Genomic DNA, 11,688 nt, shown 5'->3' on the forward strand with positions numbered 1-11,688 from the left:
AAAAAAAAAAAAAAAATTACAGCTATCGCCGGCTGTGGTAGCTCATGCCTGTAATCCCAGCACTTTGGAAGGCTGAGGCAGTAGGATCACTTGAGCCTAGAAATTCAAGACCAGCCTAGGCAGCATAGTGAGACCCCATCTCTAAAAAAAGAAAGAAAAAAAAGCATTAAAAAATTAGCCAGGTATGGTGGTGCACATCTGTATTTGGAAGCCTGAGGCAGGAGGATCATTTGAACCTGGAAAGTGGAAGCTGGAGTGAGCCATGATCGTGCCACTGTACTCCAGCCTGGGTGACAGAGTAAGACTTTGTCTCAAAAAAAAGAGAAAAGAATTACAGAGTAATGTTTAGAATTGGCTGTTCCTCTAATCAAGTGTGACTCCTAGACAAGAAGGTAGCCACTGGAACCTCCTGAAGGGAGTAGAATCTGATTCCTTTAAAAGAAGGCAGGGTGCGATGGCTTACACCTGTAATCCCAGCACTTTGGGAGGCTGAGGCAGGTGGATAACCTGAGGTCAGGAGTTCAAGAGCAGCCGGGCCAACATGGCGAAACCCTGTCTCTACTAAAAATACAGAAATTAGCTGGGTGCAGTGGTGTGCACCTGTAGTCCCAGCTACTCGGGAGGCTGAGGCAGGAGAATCACTCGGAGGCAGAGGTTGCAATGAGCTGAGATCGCACTGCTGCACTCCAGACTAGGTGATAGAGCGAGAATCCATCAGGAAAAAAAAAAAAAATTAAGCAGAGGTAGAGGTGGCCATTTGTAAGGGAATTTCTAGAATAAATAAAAGATAGGGTTAAGATGATGTCTACTCACTGATCAATCATAACAAAAGAAAGACTACCAGACATTATGTATTTGCTGATATGGCATAAGAAATACAAAGAACTTCCTATTAAATATTATTGTTTTTAAAATTTGTATCTGATTTTAATTGAGCCTCTAGCTCTAAGTACTAAGCTGCAGGAAAAATGAGGGCTAGAAGAACATGGTGGTTTTTTTTGGGACAGAGTCTCCCTCTGTTGCCCAGGCTGGAGTGTAGTGGCCTGATCTCAGCTCACCACAACCTCCGCCTCCCAGGTTCAAGTGATTCTCCTGCCTCAGCCTCCCGAGTAGCTGGGACTACAGGTGCGTGCCACCATGCCCAACTAATTTTTATATTTTTACTGGAGACAGGGTTTCACCATGTTGGCCAGGCCGGTCTTGAACTGACCTCGTGATTTGCCTGCCCTGGCCTCCCAAAGTGCTGGGATTACAGGCGTGAGCCACTGCACCCGGCCACAACAAGTTTTTTTTTCTTAAAGACTTAAAACTATAATCAGCAAAATCTACAATGTGTGAAATGTTAAAAGACAATGACCAAATTTCTTCAACAAATAAATGGAAGGGGAAAAAACAGAGGGTATCATACTGGCAAAAAACCCCAAAACCAAAAACAACAACAACAAAAAAAAAGACTTACGAGCCTTACCATCAAAAAGCAATGTGTGTGTCTTGTTTGAATCCTGACTTGAAATAAAACAACTGTAAAAAGACATTTATGGGACCACTGAGAAAACTGGAATATTGGCTAGGTATTATATTAATAAATTATTGTTAATTTTTTAGGTATAATAATATTACAGGTTTGTCTCTTAAAAAAGAATCTGGCCGGGTGCGGTAGCTCATGCTTGTAATCCTAGCACTTTGGGAGACCAAGGCAGGTGGATCACCTGAGGTCAGGAGTTCAAGACTAGCCTGGCAAACATGGTGAAACCCTGTCTCTACTAAAAAAAAATATATATATATATATATGTGTGTATATATATATACACACACACAAAAAAAAAATTAGCCAGGCGTAGTGGTGTGCGCCTGTAATCCCAGCTACTCAGGAGGCTGAGGCAGGAGAATCACTTGAACTCAGGAGGCAGAGGCTGCAGTGAGTCGAGATCGTGCCACTGCATTCCAGCCTGGGTGACAGAGCGAGACTCCATCTCATTAAAAAAAAAAAAAAAGAATGTTTATTTCTGAGAGATACACGCTAAATTATTTATGAATGAAATAATATAATGTCAGAGATTCAGAGATTTGTTTTAAAATAATCTAGAGGAGGCTGGGCATGGTAGCTCATGCCTGTAATCCTAGCACTTTGGGAGGCTGAGGCAGGTGGACTACTTGAGCTCAGGAGGTAGAGACCACCTGGGCAACATGGCAAAACCCTGTCTCTCCAAACCACACAAAAAAATTAGCCAGATGTGGTGGTGTGTGCCTGTGGTCCCAGATACTCAGGAGGCTGCGGTGGGAGGACCTCAGAAGTGGCCCTGATGGCATCACTGCATTCCAGCCTGGGCAACAAAGCAAGACCTTGTCTCAAAAAATAAAATAAAATAAAATAAAATAATGTAGAGGGGAAAGGAAAGTGGTGGAGGTATAGCTAAATCAAAACTGGCCATATGCGCAGTGGCTCACTCCTGTACTCCCAGCATTTTGGAAGGCCAAGGTGGGCGGATGACGAGGTCATGAGATAGAGACCATCCTGGATAATATGGTGAAACCCCATCTCTACCAAAAATACAAAAATTAGCCAGGCGTGGTGGTGCACACCTGTAGTCCCAGCTACTTGGGAGGCTGAGGCAGGAGAATCACTTGAACTCAGGAGGCAGAGGTTGCAGTGAGCCGAGATCGCGCCACTGCACTCCAGCCTGGGAGGTAGAACAAGACCTCGTCTAAAAAATAAATAATAAAATAAAATAAAATAACTGCCATATGTTGATAACTGCAAGATAATCACTATGGAAGCTGGTTATAAGTACCTGGAGGGTTATCATAACATTTATTTTGTTTTTTTTTTTTGAGATGGAGTTTTGCTCTTGTTGCCTAGGTTGTAGTGCAATGGTGTAATCTCAGCTCACTGCAACCTCCGTCTCCCAGGTTCAAGCAATTCTCCTGCCTCAGCCTCCTGAGTAGCTAGGATTACAGGCGTCCACCACCACCACGCCCAGCTAATTTTTTGTATTTTCAGTAGAGCCATGTTGGCCAGGCTGGTCTCCAACTCCTGACCTTAGGTGATCCATCCGCTTTGGCCTCCCAAAGTGCTGGGATTACGGTGTGAGTCACTGTGCCCGGCCTACTCTTATTCTTTACTTTTGAATATATTTGAAATTTCCCATAACAAAAGGTAATTTCTTATTTTTTAGATATCTATAAGATGATGTCTGCTCAAGTTCAAAGTACGATGAAATTCAGAATATAGGTCAAGAGCAGTGTTTATATAACACTTTAGGAACTACAATTATGTCAAAATCTGGTCACAAAAGACCACATACTGTATGATTCCATTTATATGAAATGTCCAGAACAGGCAAATCTCTAGAGACAGAAAATAGATGAGTTGCCTGGGGTTGGGGGAAGAGAAGGAGGAGATAAAGAGTGATTTGCCAATGGGTACAGAGTTTCTGGTTAAAACGCTTTTTTTTTTTTTTTTCTTTTTGAGACAGGGTCTCACTCTGCCACCCAGGCTGAAGTGCAGTGGCGCAATCTCAGTTCACTGCAACCTCCACGTCACCAATTCAAGCCATTCTTGTGCCTCAGCCTCCCAAGTAGCTGGGATTACAGGTATGTGCCACCACGTCCAGCTAATGTTTGTATTTTTAGTAGAGACGGGGTTTCACCATGTTGGTCAGGGTGGTCTCGATCTCCTGACCTCAAGTGATCTGCCCTCGGCCTCCCAAAGTGCTGGCATTACAGGAGTGAGCCACCGCGCCCGGCCCTGAACCATTCTTTAGCACAGCATACGGGAGAAGCCATGGGCAAATACTTAGTAATCTCTTACTTTAGAAGGAGGGAAGTTGCCTGTGAGTGATAATTCTGCCCCTTCCTCCACTCTAGCCAGAAAAATGTCTAGCTCTTGTCATGGAGGCTTTCTGAGTAAAGTAGAAAGTTCTACTACCTCCTACTAAGCTGGGGATACTATCTGTATAGAATACCCCCTTCTGATCTTTCCCTGCTTTCAGCTTTTATATGATCCTCCCTCCTCCCCCCAACCCCTGTTTGCATTCTTACCTGTTTGGCTAAGTGGGTGCCAGGCTGTATCCTGCTGCCCCCATCCAGAACAGTCAAGTTGTGAAGCGTGAAGACTGGCCTGATACAGAGACTCCAATTCTGAGGTCTCCTGCTCTGTGTCTTGGTTCCAATGTGGATGCAAAAGGATGTGATTTCTCTCTGGATAGGTTACACACATATGGGAATCATGAGGGGAGGACTTCATTCCTGGCCTAGAGGCTGCATGTTTAGGCTGAGAATCACAGAACCTTGTGACATTCACCCAGGAATCCAAAGGCAAGGAAGTCCCCAAGTCAGCACTGCTGCCCAGATCCTTAGACCTAGCATCTCTCACTTGGAACGGCTTCTCTTGGTATATGTCTGGCTCTGCCAACCTGGGCTGTCCTCCCCTAGAAGTTTCACCATTAGGCAGCCCAGAGTTTAAGGCAAGAGAAGAATGTTCAGTGGACTCTTCCCAGGAAAGTGGTTTGTCCCCACTCTCCAGAGAGGATTGTTGCTTTGCCCATGGCCAGTGGCCTTTCTCTTGACCCTGTGAGAAAGGAGGCTTAGAATCAGAAGGGGAAGAGTTCTTCCTTAGACTACCTGACAAACTTACATCCTTGAAACCTCTCCTATCTCTCATGGAGACACCCTGCATCCTCTGGAACTGCTCAGCCAGAGAACGGACAAGCCCCTTCGTGCTGGGAAACTCTGGCCTGTAGGGCTCCTCACTGCCTCTGTCCACTTTTAAAGTCAATGAAGTTTTGAGGCTTTGGCCTTGGAGGCATTGGTTAGTTTTCTGCACAGGATCAGGACAGCGAAGCACAGATGAAGAAGCAACAGGCAGTATGGGGTGGCAGGTTCTATACAGGGGAAGGCTGGGCTGAGCTGATGAATTTGAAGGACTACAGCCTAGGCTATGTTCATCTCCCCTCTCAGAGGTGGCTATTCCAGGCATCACCAGGGAGGGGTTATTAGCAGGGTCCCTCTTTTCTTGGAATAGCTGTTCTTGAGCAATGCCTCTTCCTTCTTGTGGAGGTAGCTTGCTGCAACTGCTGTTGTCACACCTAGAGCCTTGCAGCTTACCCTCTGGGGCATCCAATGGCTCCCAACTATGATGAGAATTCTTCTCAGTCCATCCTGGTGTTTTAGGTAAACCTTGCCTGTGGAATGCAGAGGGTTCAATGTTGTCTACTTCAACCGAAGTCAGAAGCTTCAAGGCAGATCTACTGGGGGAGCTGTGCTGTGGGGCAGATGACACTGGAGATAGTGATGAGTGTGACTCATGGCAGGAAGCAGGTGAATGGAAGAAAGAACTGGCCCCAAACTCTGTATCCGTGCCGGGTTCCAGTTGGGCCTCTTGGCTTAACAATACTTGGAGCGGGATAGGCTGTTCACTGAAACAAATGGAGACAGCTAGTCATAAGCTGCCTTGACTGACAGGAACGCTTACAGAAAGAACTGTTCATTCCATTCCCATTTCTAGCTATTCACACAGGGAATGGTAAAAATAAACAGAAAGACAAGCACAAGTAGAGTCAGTAGTTCAGAGGATCACAAAAGAAAAGGCACATGGTCAGCTCACACCAAGGTAAATAGGTAACATTAATCCTCTTTATTAAATGCCCTCACTAAAGGTGCACAGTAACATTAAATGGACCCCTTGCCAATATTCTTCACTACCTGTGAAGTCACATTCCAATCACATTCTACTTGCAAATTAGGAAACAAAATCAGCTAGTCTCACATGCAGATGACATGGAAGGTAAGCAAAGCCTGAAAATCACTCATACCAAACAGCAAAAATCCAGGATGCTATACAGGGAGGCAAGTCCTACCTGGAGTCCTGAGAGGCAGCCCAGCCAAAGGAACCATGAGGCCACATTGACTAAATACACGGTGATTTGGGCTCATGGGAATACACAGAAATCAACCATTTCAAATATGTTTTTAAAATCTGGATTTTGTTCTATTAGTCACTGAGATGTTTCCCCAAAGCAATATGACTCTCTTGAGATTTAGGAGTAGGAGTAGGGATTAACTGTATTTAGTTGGTTTCTCACTAATTGTTTTGTATTTCTGATTTTAAAAACTTAATGTTACAAGGACTTAAATAAAGCCTCAATCACTCACATACATCAGGAAGTATATGTTTTCTGGAAAGGGTTTACCTATCTAAATTGCTTATATTCAAAACAAGCCCCTAAATTCAAATGAAAATACACTATAAACTTTTGAGGGTATAGTCACCCAGTCACCCTTATAACATTATGGAGAGTAAGATATACTAATATGGGAAGCCTAATCATAAAAGGCAATATACATAATGGTTAAGGACATGTGCTTTAGCATCAAATAGACCTGCATTTTTTTTTTTTTTTTTTGAGACAAGGTCTTTCAAAGTCACCCAGGCTGGAGCGTGGCAGCACCATCACAGCTCACTGTAGCCTTGACCTGCCGGGCTCAACCAATTCTTCCACCCCAGCCTCCCACGTAGCTGGGACCACAGGTATGCACCACCATGCCCAGCTAAATTTTTTTTGTTTTTTGTAGAGACAGGGTTTTACCATGTTGCCCAGGCTGGTCTCAAACTCCTTGACTCAAATAATCTGCCCTCCTCAGCCTCCCAAAATTCTAGGATTACAGGCATGAGCTACCATGCCTAGCAGTTAACTATTTTTGAACATTTGCCTTTTGAACATTGAGCCCAGGAGGTTGAGGCTGCAGTAAGCTATGATCGTGCCACTGCACTCCAGCCTGGGTGAAAAAGCAAGATCCTGTCTCAAAAAAAAAAAAAAAGTTAACTGCTTTTATTAATTTATATTTTGAAAACTACTCAGAATTATTAATGGTCCAAATTAATGTTTATTTAAATTCATCTATTCTAAGTAAAAGCCAAATTCAAGGGCTAAGATGAGAGAACTACAACAATGACTACTGGAACTTCTTTCCTAGTCCTGACCATAAAGAAGCAAAGCAAAGGGAATCATTGTGTCTCTTCTTTATGGTGCAATCAGAGCAAGAAAGACTGCTTTCTCAGCTTCCATAAGGATAGGAAGCATTGAAATCCCAAAATAAATCACATGGTAGCTACTACAACATGAAATGTAGCCTAGATTGCCATGTCTAAGAACATAATATATATATACAAATATAATAATCGCATTACACAAGTTCAGGGCTAAAGTTACCCATGGGAAATGTGGACAAATAGTCTTATTATGCTGTACTTTTGCATCCTAGGAATTCTTAAGGAAAGGACCAGCAGTACAATGAGTTTTTCACTGTATGTCTGACCTGAAAGAAGAAAATCTTTTCAGAGGACTCCTCTCTCCCCTTCAGTCGGCAAGACAATGAGAGCTCTTGCTATAGAGTACTCATGGTCACTTCTTCCCCTGGCGTTCATAAACTAACATGGTTCCCAAGCACTACCTTGTTGGCTGAGGGAGAGTCCCCGCCTGTGACGGGAGGCAGGCTGAGGGCTGCGACGGCTGCTGTGGTGATTGCTGCTGCTGCATGCGATCCTGCAGGCTCCGTGCTTTTCGAATACTGATTTGCAACTTCTTATCGACTAGGGCTCTGCTGTGCGTGCTACAGCTGGCACCATGCAGGGCAAGTCTTAGTTTAGCTAAAATGCAAAAGAAAATATAGCAGAAACAGAACACAAAACACAAACAAAAATAAAAAGAATAAAATTGAACAAAAATGAGCAAAGATATGCAGTAAAACTCAAAATATGTAGCAGGAATGCAAGGCACGGACCATGCATATGCTGTCCAGGGCAAAGAGCTGCCTCTGGCTATAAGGAACATTGATGAAAGCCATGGAGGCCAAACAGGTTAATCCAAATTAAAAAACAAAACAAAACTAAAATAAATCAATCAATAAGATAAACCGGTGCCTCCATCTTAGAGATTGCCACTCTTGTCCAACTGACCTGTCTGACTCTGGTCTCCACACTCGACTCTCACCCCTCTCTTCCCAATGGCCAACAGCAGAAATAAGATCCAAACCTGTATCTCTCTTTATAGACCACAGCTTCTTGTGGGTCACATACTAGAAGCCGATACCAATTCTAAGCCTTAGTCTCTTGCTGTAAGCTTATGGTGCTGCACACTATGAAGGTAGGGGAGAATCGGAAAGAATCAAATATTGAAGTAAAAAGTCACAGGCCTGGGAAGTCATAGCCAATTTATTCAGTTTTCCTTCTATAAGCTCCAACTCACTAGCCAGTGACTAGCAAAAAAGCAGACTAATCTCACATCTGAGGTCTAACTTTATCCTGGAATAAGAAGGTAGGCATGACTGGAGAAGTCATCTATGGATTCCTTGCTGAGGTTATTCTGGTAAATATCCATAGGCCACAGTGCCAGTGCCAGGTACACTTAGAAATCTAAAGGGCAAAAACAGCTAACGGGCCTCAGTTTGGGAGAGCAAGAGTGAGGAGACACAAAAACTGTTGTCTGAGTGACAACACTAATAATACCTATTGTGAAGTTAGTCAAAAGTGCCATAGCCATAGCAGTTAGAGTTACTTACAGATAGCTTCATTACAGAGAGCCAAAGCTGCAGCACAGTCTCCTTTCTGTTCCAGATGCAGTGACTCTTCAAATACTGACTCTGCCTCTTGCAGGGACCTCTCAAAGCCGTCACTCCTCCCTGAAAGGGCCAGCACTTTTCATTTTCATTACAATTCATTCCAACTTTTCCTGTGTACTGTTGTTTCCCTTCAGTACACAGAGATCCTTGCTGCTGAGCCACTGGTCTACCCTTATTCCAACTGTTCATTGCTATTAAGAATTCTCTGAAACAAGCAGGACATTCATTTTGCCTTAACCGAGATGTTACCAAGGCCATGAAAGAGAGGCATGCCATTAATGGCCACATATTCTAACACCAAGACTCTTAGGAAGTCCCTCAAGGAAAGAACAAAGTATTCCATATAGCAGAATGGTAGGTTCTTATGGTAGGTGAACTGCTCTTTCCCAGTGCAATTCTTGCCAACTAGTGTCAGAACACCCTTGATGTCGACTGAGACCTTCACTGCTAAGTTATGGCAAAGGTAGCTTCATTATTCTGTGGACAACCATCCATACCACTTATTTACTTCACCAAATCACAGTCCTTTATGCACCACCCTAAACTGGAAAATCAGTACACCTCTTAGTCACAGATGGTCTACACTTGCTAATCCAATGTATCTGCCAGGGCAGTTGAACGGCCTTCGTTCCTGGTTTGCATATACATACTTTTCATAAGCATTGCTAAGTATTTACTTTCATCATGCTATTCCTCACCAAAACTACCCGCAAAGAAGTCAACTTCCCATACAGCGAGCAGGGAATATTCCATCCTTCTCTCAAAGTGAATGTGTGCCAAAGCAGGAGCAGAAGAGTCTAAAAACAATACCAGATGAAAAGGCTAGGAAGTACAGGCAGAGAAATTTTTGTAAAAGAACTCTCATGTTTATGTATCCCTTGCCCTGTACTTACTCATAATCATAAATTGGCAGCAAGCTGTAACATAAGTTCACCTACAAATGGGATTGCCAGTGAGCCTTCACAAACTTGCAGGGGGAAAAAAAAATGTCTGAGTTACTTCTCCCATAATGTCCCTCATCCTCCACTTACCTCCAGCTGGACATGGTAATAAAGGCTCTTCCACATCCCTAACATTCACTTCCTAATTCATCATGACTTTTTGAGAGCAATGGGAAGACAATGGAAACAGCAGGTTGGTTCTGAAGAACTTGGCACTCAGGATCCACTCTATCTCTAGAGGTGTGGTTTCCCTTACTTCCCAGACCTGAAGTTCTCTCATAATATTTGTAATCAACTAAATGTATACAACCTTTATAATCAGAGGTAGTGCCTAGAGCCATTTTTTTTAAGTTCTCTACTTTACGGAGATCTAGACAAGCTACAGTTGATCAATCACTGTACTAAATTTTAATTCTTATCCTCCAGAATCTTAGTATTCCATTCCTTGCTCATGCAGGAAATGCTGAACCACAGTGTATGGAAAATTGACAATGAAAGATAGCCAGTGGGATCTCCTCCTAACTTTAATCTGTTGCCCAACTGGCAGAGAGAGAAAAAAAGGAAAGGAGAGAAATGACAAGACCCCTTTATTCAGAAGCAAAATAAACCTGGGACACCAATGTGATTATAGCTTGAGGTCAAAAAGGGAAAAAAGACTATCCAAATATAGAGACAGCTAAGTATTAGGAATTTAAAACTAATTTGGAAACGAATACAATGTCTTGGGAAATATGAGGCAACAATTACCTTGAATCAAAAGAGAGTAGTATTAAAGGAAAAAAGCTGCCCCCAAACAGGATTACTTGGCCCAAGAAGATTCTCTAAGTGTATATAAAAAGAGAAACATGGTCAACAGAAAACAGCCAAAAAAGTTAAAAGCTTGCACTTACAAACTTGGACCTTTATACTGCTTTAGCACAATTTGTTGTAAGTGGGGTTTCCAAATTATAAAAATAATAAAGTCATTTTATAGGGAAAAAAAAAACTAAGATATAGGTTTCATGGCCTATTTAAGGTAGATATCTCAGCTTGGCTGAACTATTTTTTTTTTTTTTTTGAGATGGAGTCTTGCTCTGTCGCCCAGGCTGGAGTGCAGTGGCATGATCTTGGCTCACTGCAAGCTCCACAGCTGAACTATTTTGAAGGTTAGTCTCTTTTGGTACAAAGTGACATCCTAAAAAAATTCTAGGAAGAAAAAAAGTCTAACGTGGGGCAGTTGTGGAAGTCAAGTCATGCAAATTGTTTGAGGTTAGAGAATCCATTGTCTTGGTATCAAAAGTAAACTGGCTTTGTTCTTGCTCCTGTTTGGCAGATCCACTTCCCTGATGCTCCAGGTGGAATATTTCATGGGTATGTTTCTTCCCAGCAAGTAGAATTCCCCTCGCTGTCAGTGTGGCTCACTGCCATTTTCAGCTATTTCTGACTCAAGGCTAGTTTTATTTACACCTTCAACAGATGTTCATGGGAAACATTATTCATGAACAATACACTATCTCTAATAAATTTAATAGATGTGCCCCAAATCAGGGCCTATCTCCAGTTAATAGTCTTGTCACATCCTACTCTAACTTGTTCTCACTGGAATGGGTGAATTAAGATTTTAAAAATTATTTTGCTAAAGAGAAGACAGGGAACTTACAAACTTAGATGTATTTTTCTACCCTTTCTGTCTTTCCCCATCACCCACAACCTAATGCTCACAGCAATTACCCTGATTCTGCAGTTCATCCAAATCCATGAAGCGGCTAGGATGAGGGTTAAACCCTTTCGCTGCCTCTAATTCTTTCTCCCGTTTTCTTCGAAGTTCCTGTTCCTGCGCCCTCCTGGCCACCTCTTCCTGCAATTCATCCAGTTCACTTTTAGAAGATATCTCCTCACCTGTAATAAAAGCAAGGGAGAAGTCACTACATTTCCATTACCAAGACTAAGTACTTGATGAATTTTTAACCACTGCAATACTTTCCCTTTGGAATTCTTGCTTTCAATTTGGAGTTTATTTATTTATTTATTTATTTATTTACTTATTTTTTATTTTTTATTTTCTTGAGACGTAGTCTCACTCTGTCGCCCAGGCTGGAGCGCAGTGGCGCGATCTCGGCTCACTACAAGCTCCGCCTCCCGGGTTTAC

The 11,688-nt window shown here is 42.7% G+C and overlaps 1 protein-coding gene across 2 annotated transcripts in view; it reads right to left on the minus strand.

The window, feature by feature from the left end:
• Positions 1-11,688, minus strand: part of USP54 (ubiquitin specific peptidase 54) — a 137,749-nt gene that overhangs the window by 9,730 nt on the left and 116,331 nt on the right. For both annotated transcript variants that reach the window (XM_011991138.1, XM_011991137.1), the window contains 4 exons: positions 11,271-11,438; positions 8,560-8,679; positions 7,453-7,648; positions 4,042-5,417 (listed from right to left, as the gene is read on the minus strand). In XM_011991138.1, coding sequence (XP_011846528.1) covers positions 4,042-5,417; positions 7,453-7,648; positions 8,560-8,679; positions 11,271-11,438 — 1,860 coding nt within the window. The remainder of the gene's footprint in view (positions 1-4,041; positions 5,418-7,452; positions 7,649-8,559; positions 8,680-11,270; positions 11,439-11,688) is intronic.

This window comes from Mandrillus leucophaeus, unplaced genomic scaffold (genome assembly GCF_000951045.1).
Source record: "Mandrillus leucophaeus isolate KB7577 unplaced genomic scaffold, Mleu.le_1.0 Scaffold39, whole genome shotgun sequence".
Classification (NCBI taxonomy): Eukaryota; Metazoa; Chordata; class Mammalia; order Primates; family Cercopithecidae; genus Mandrillus; species Mandrillus leucophaeus.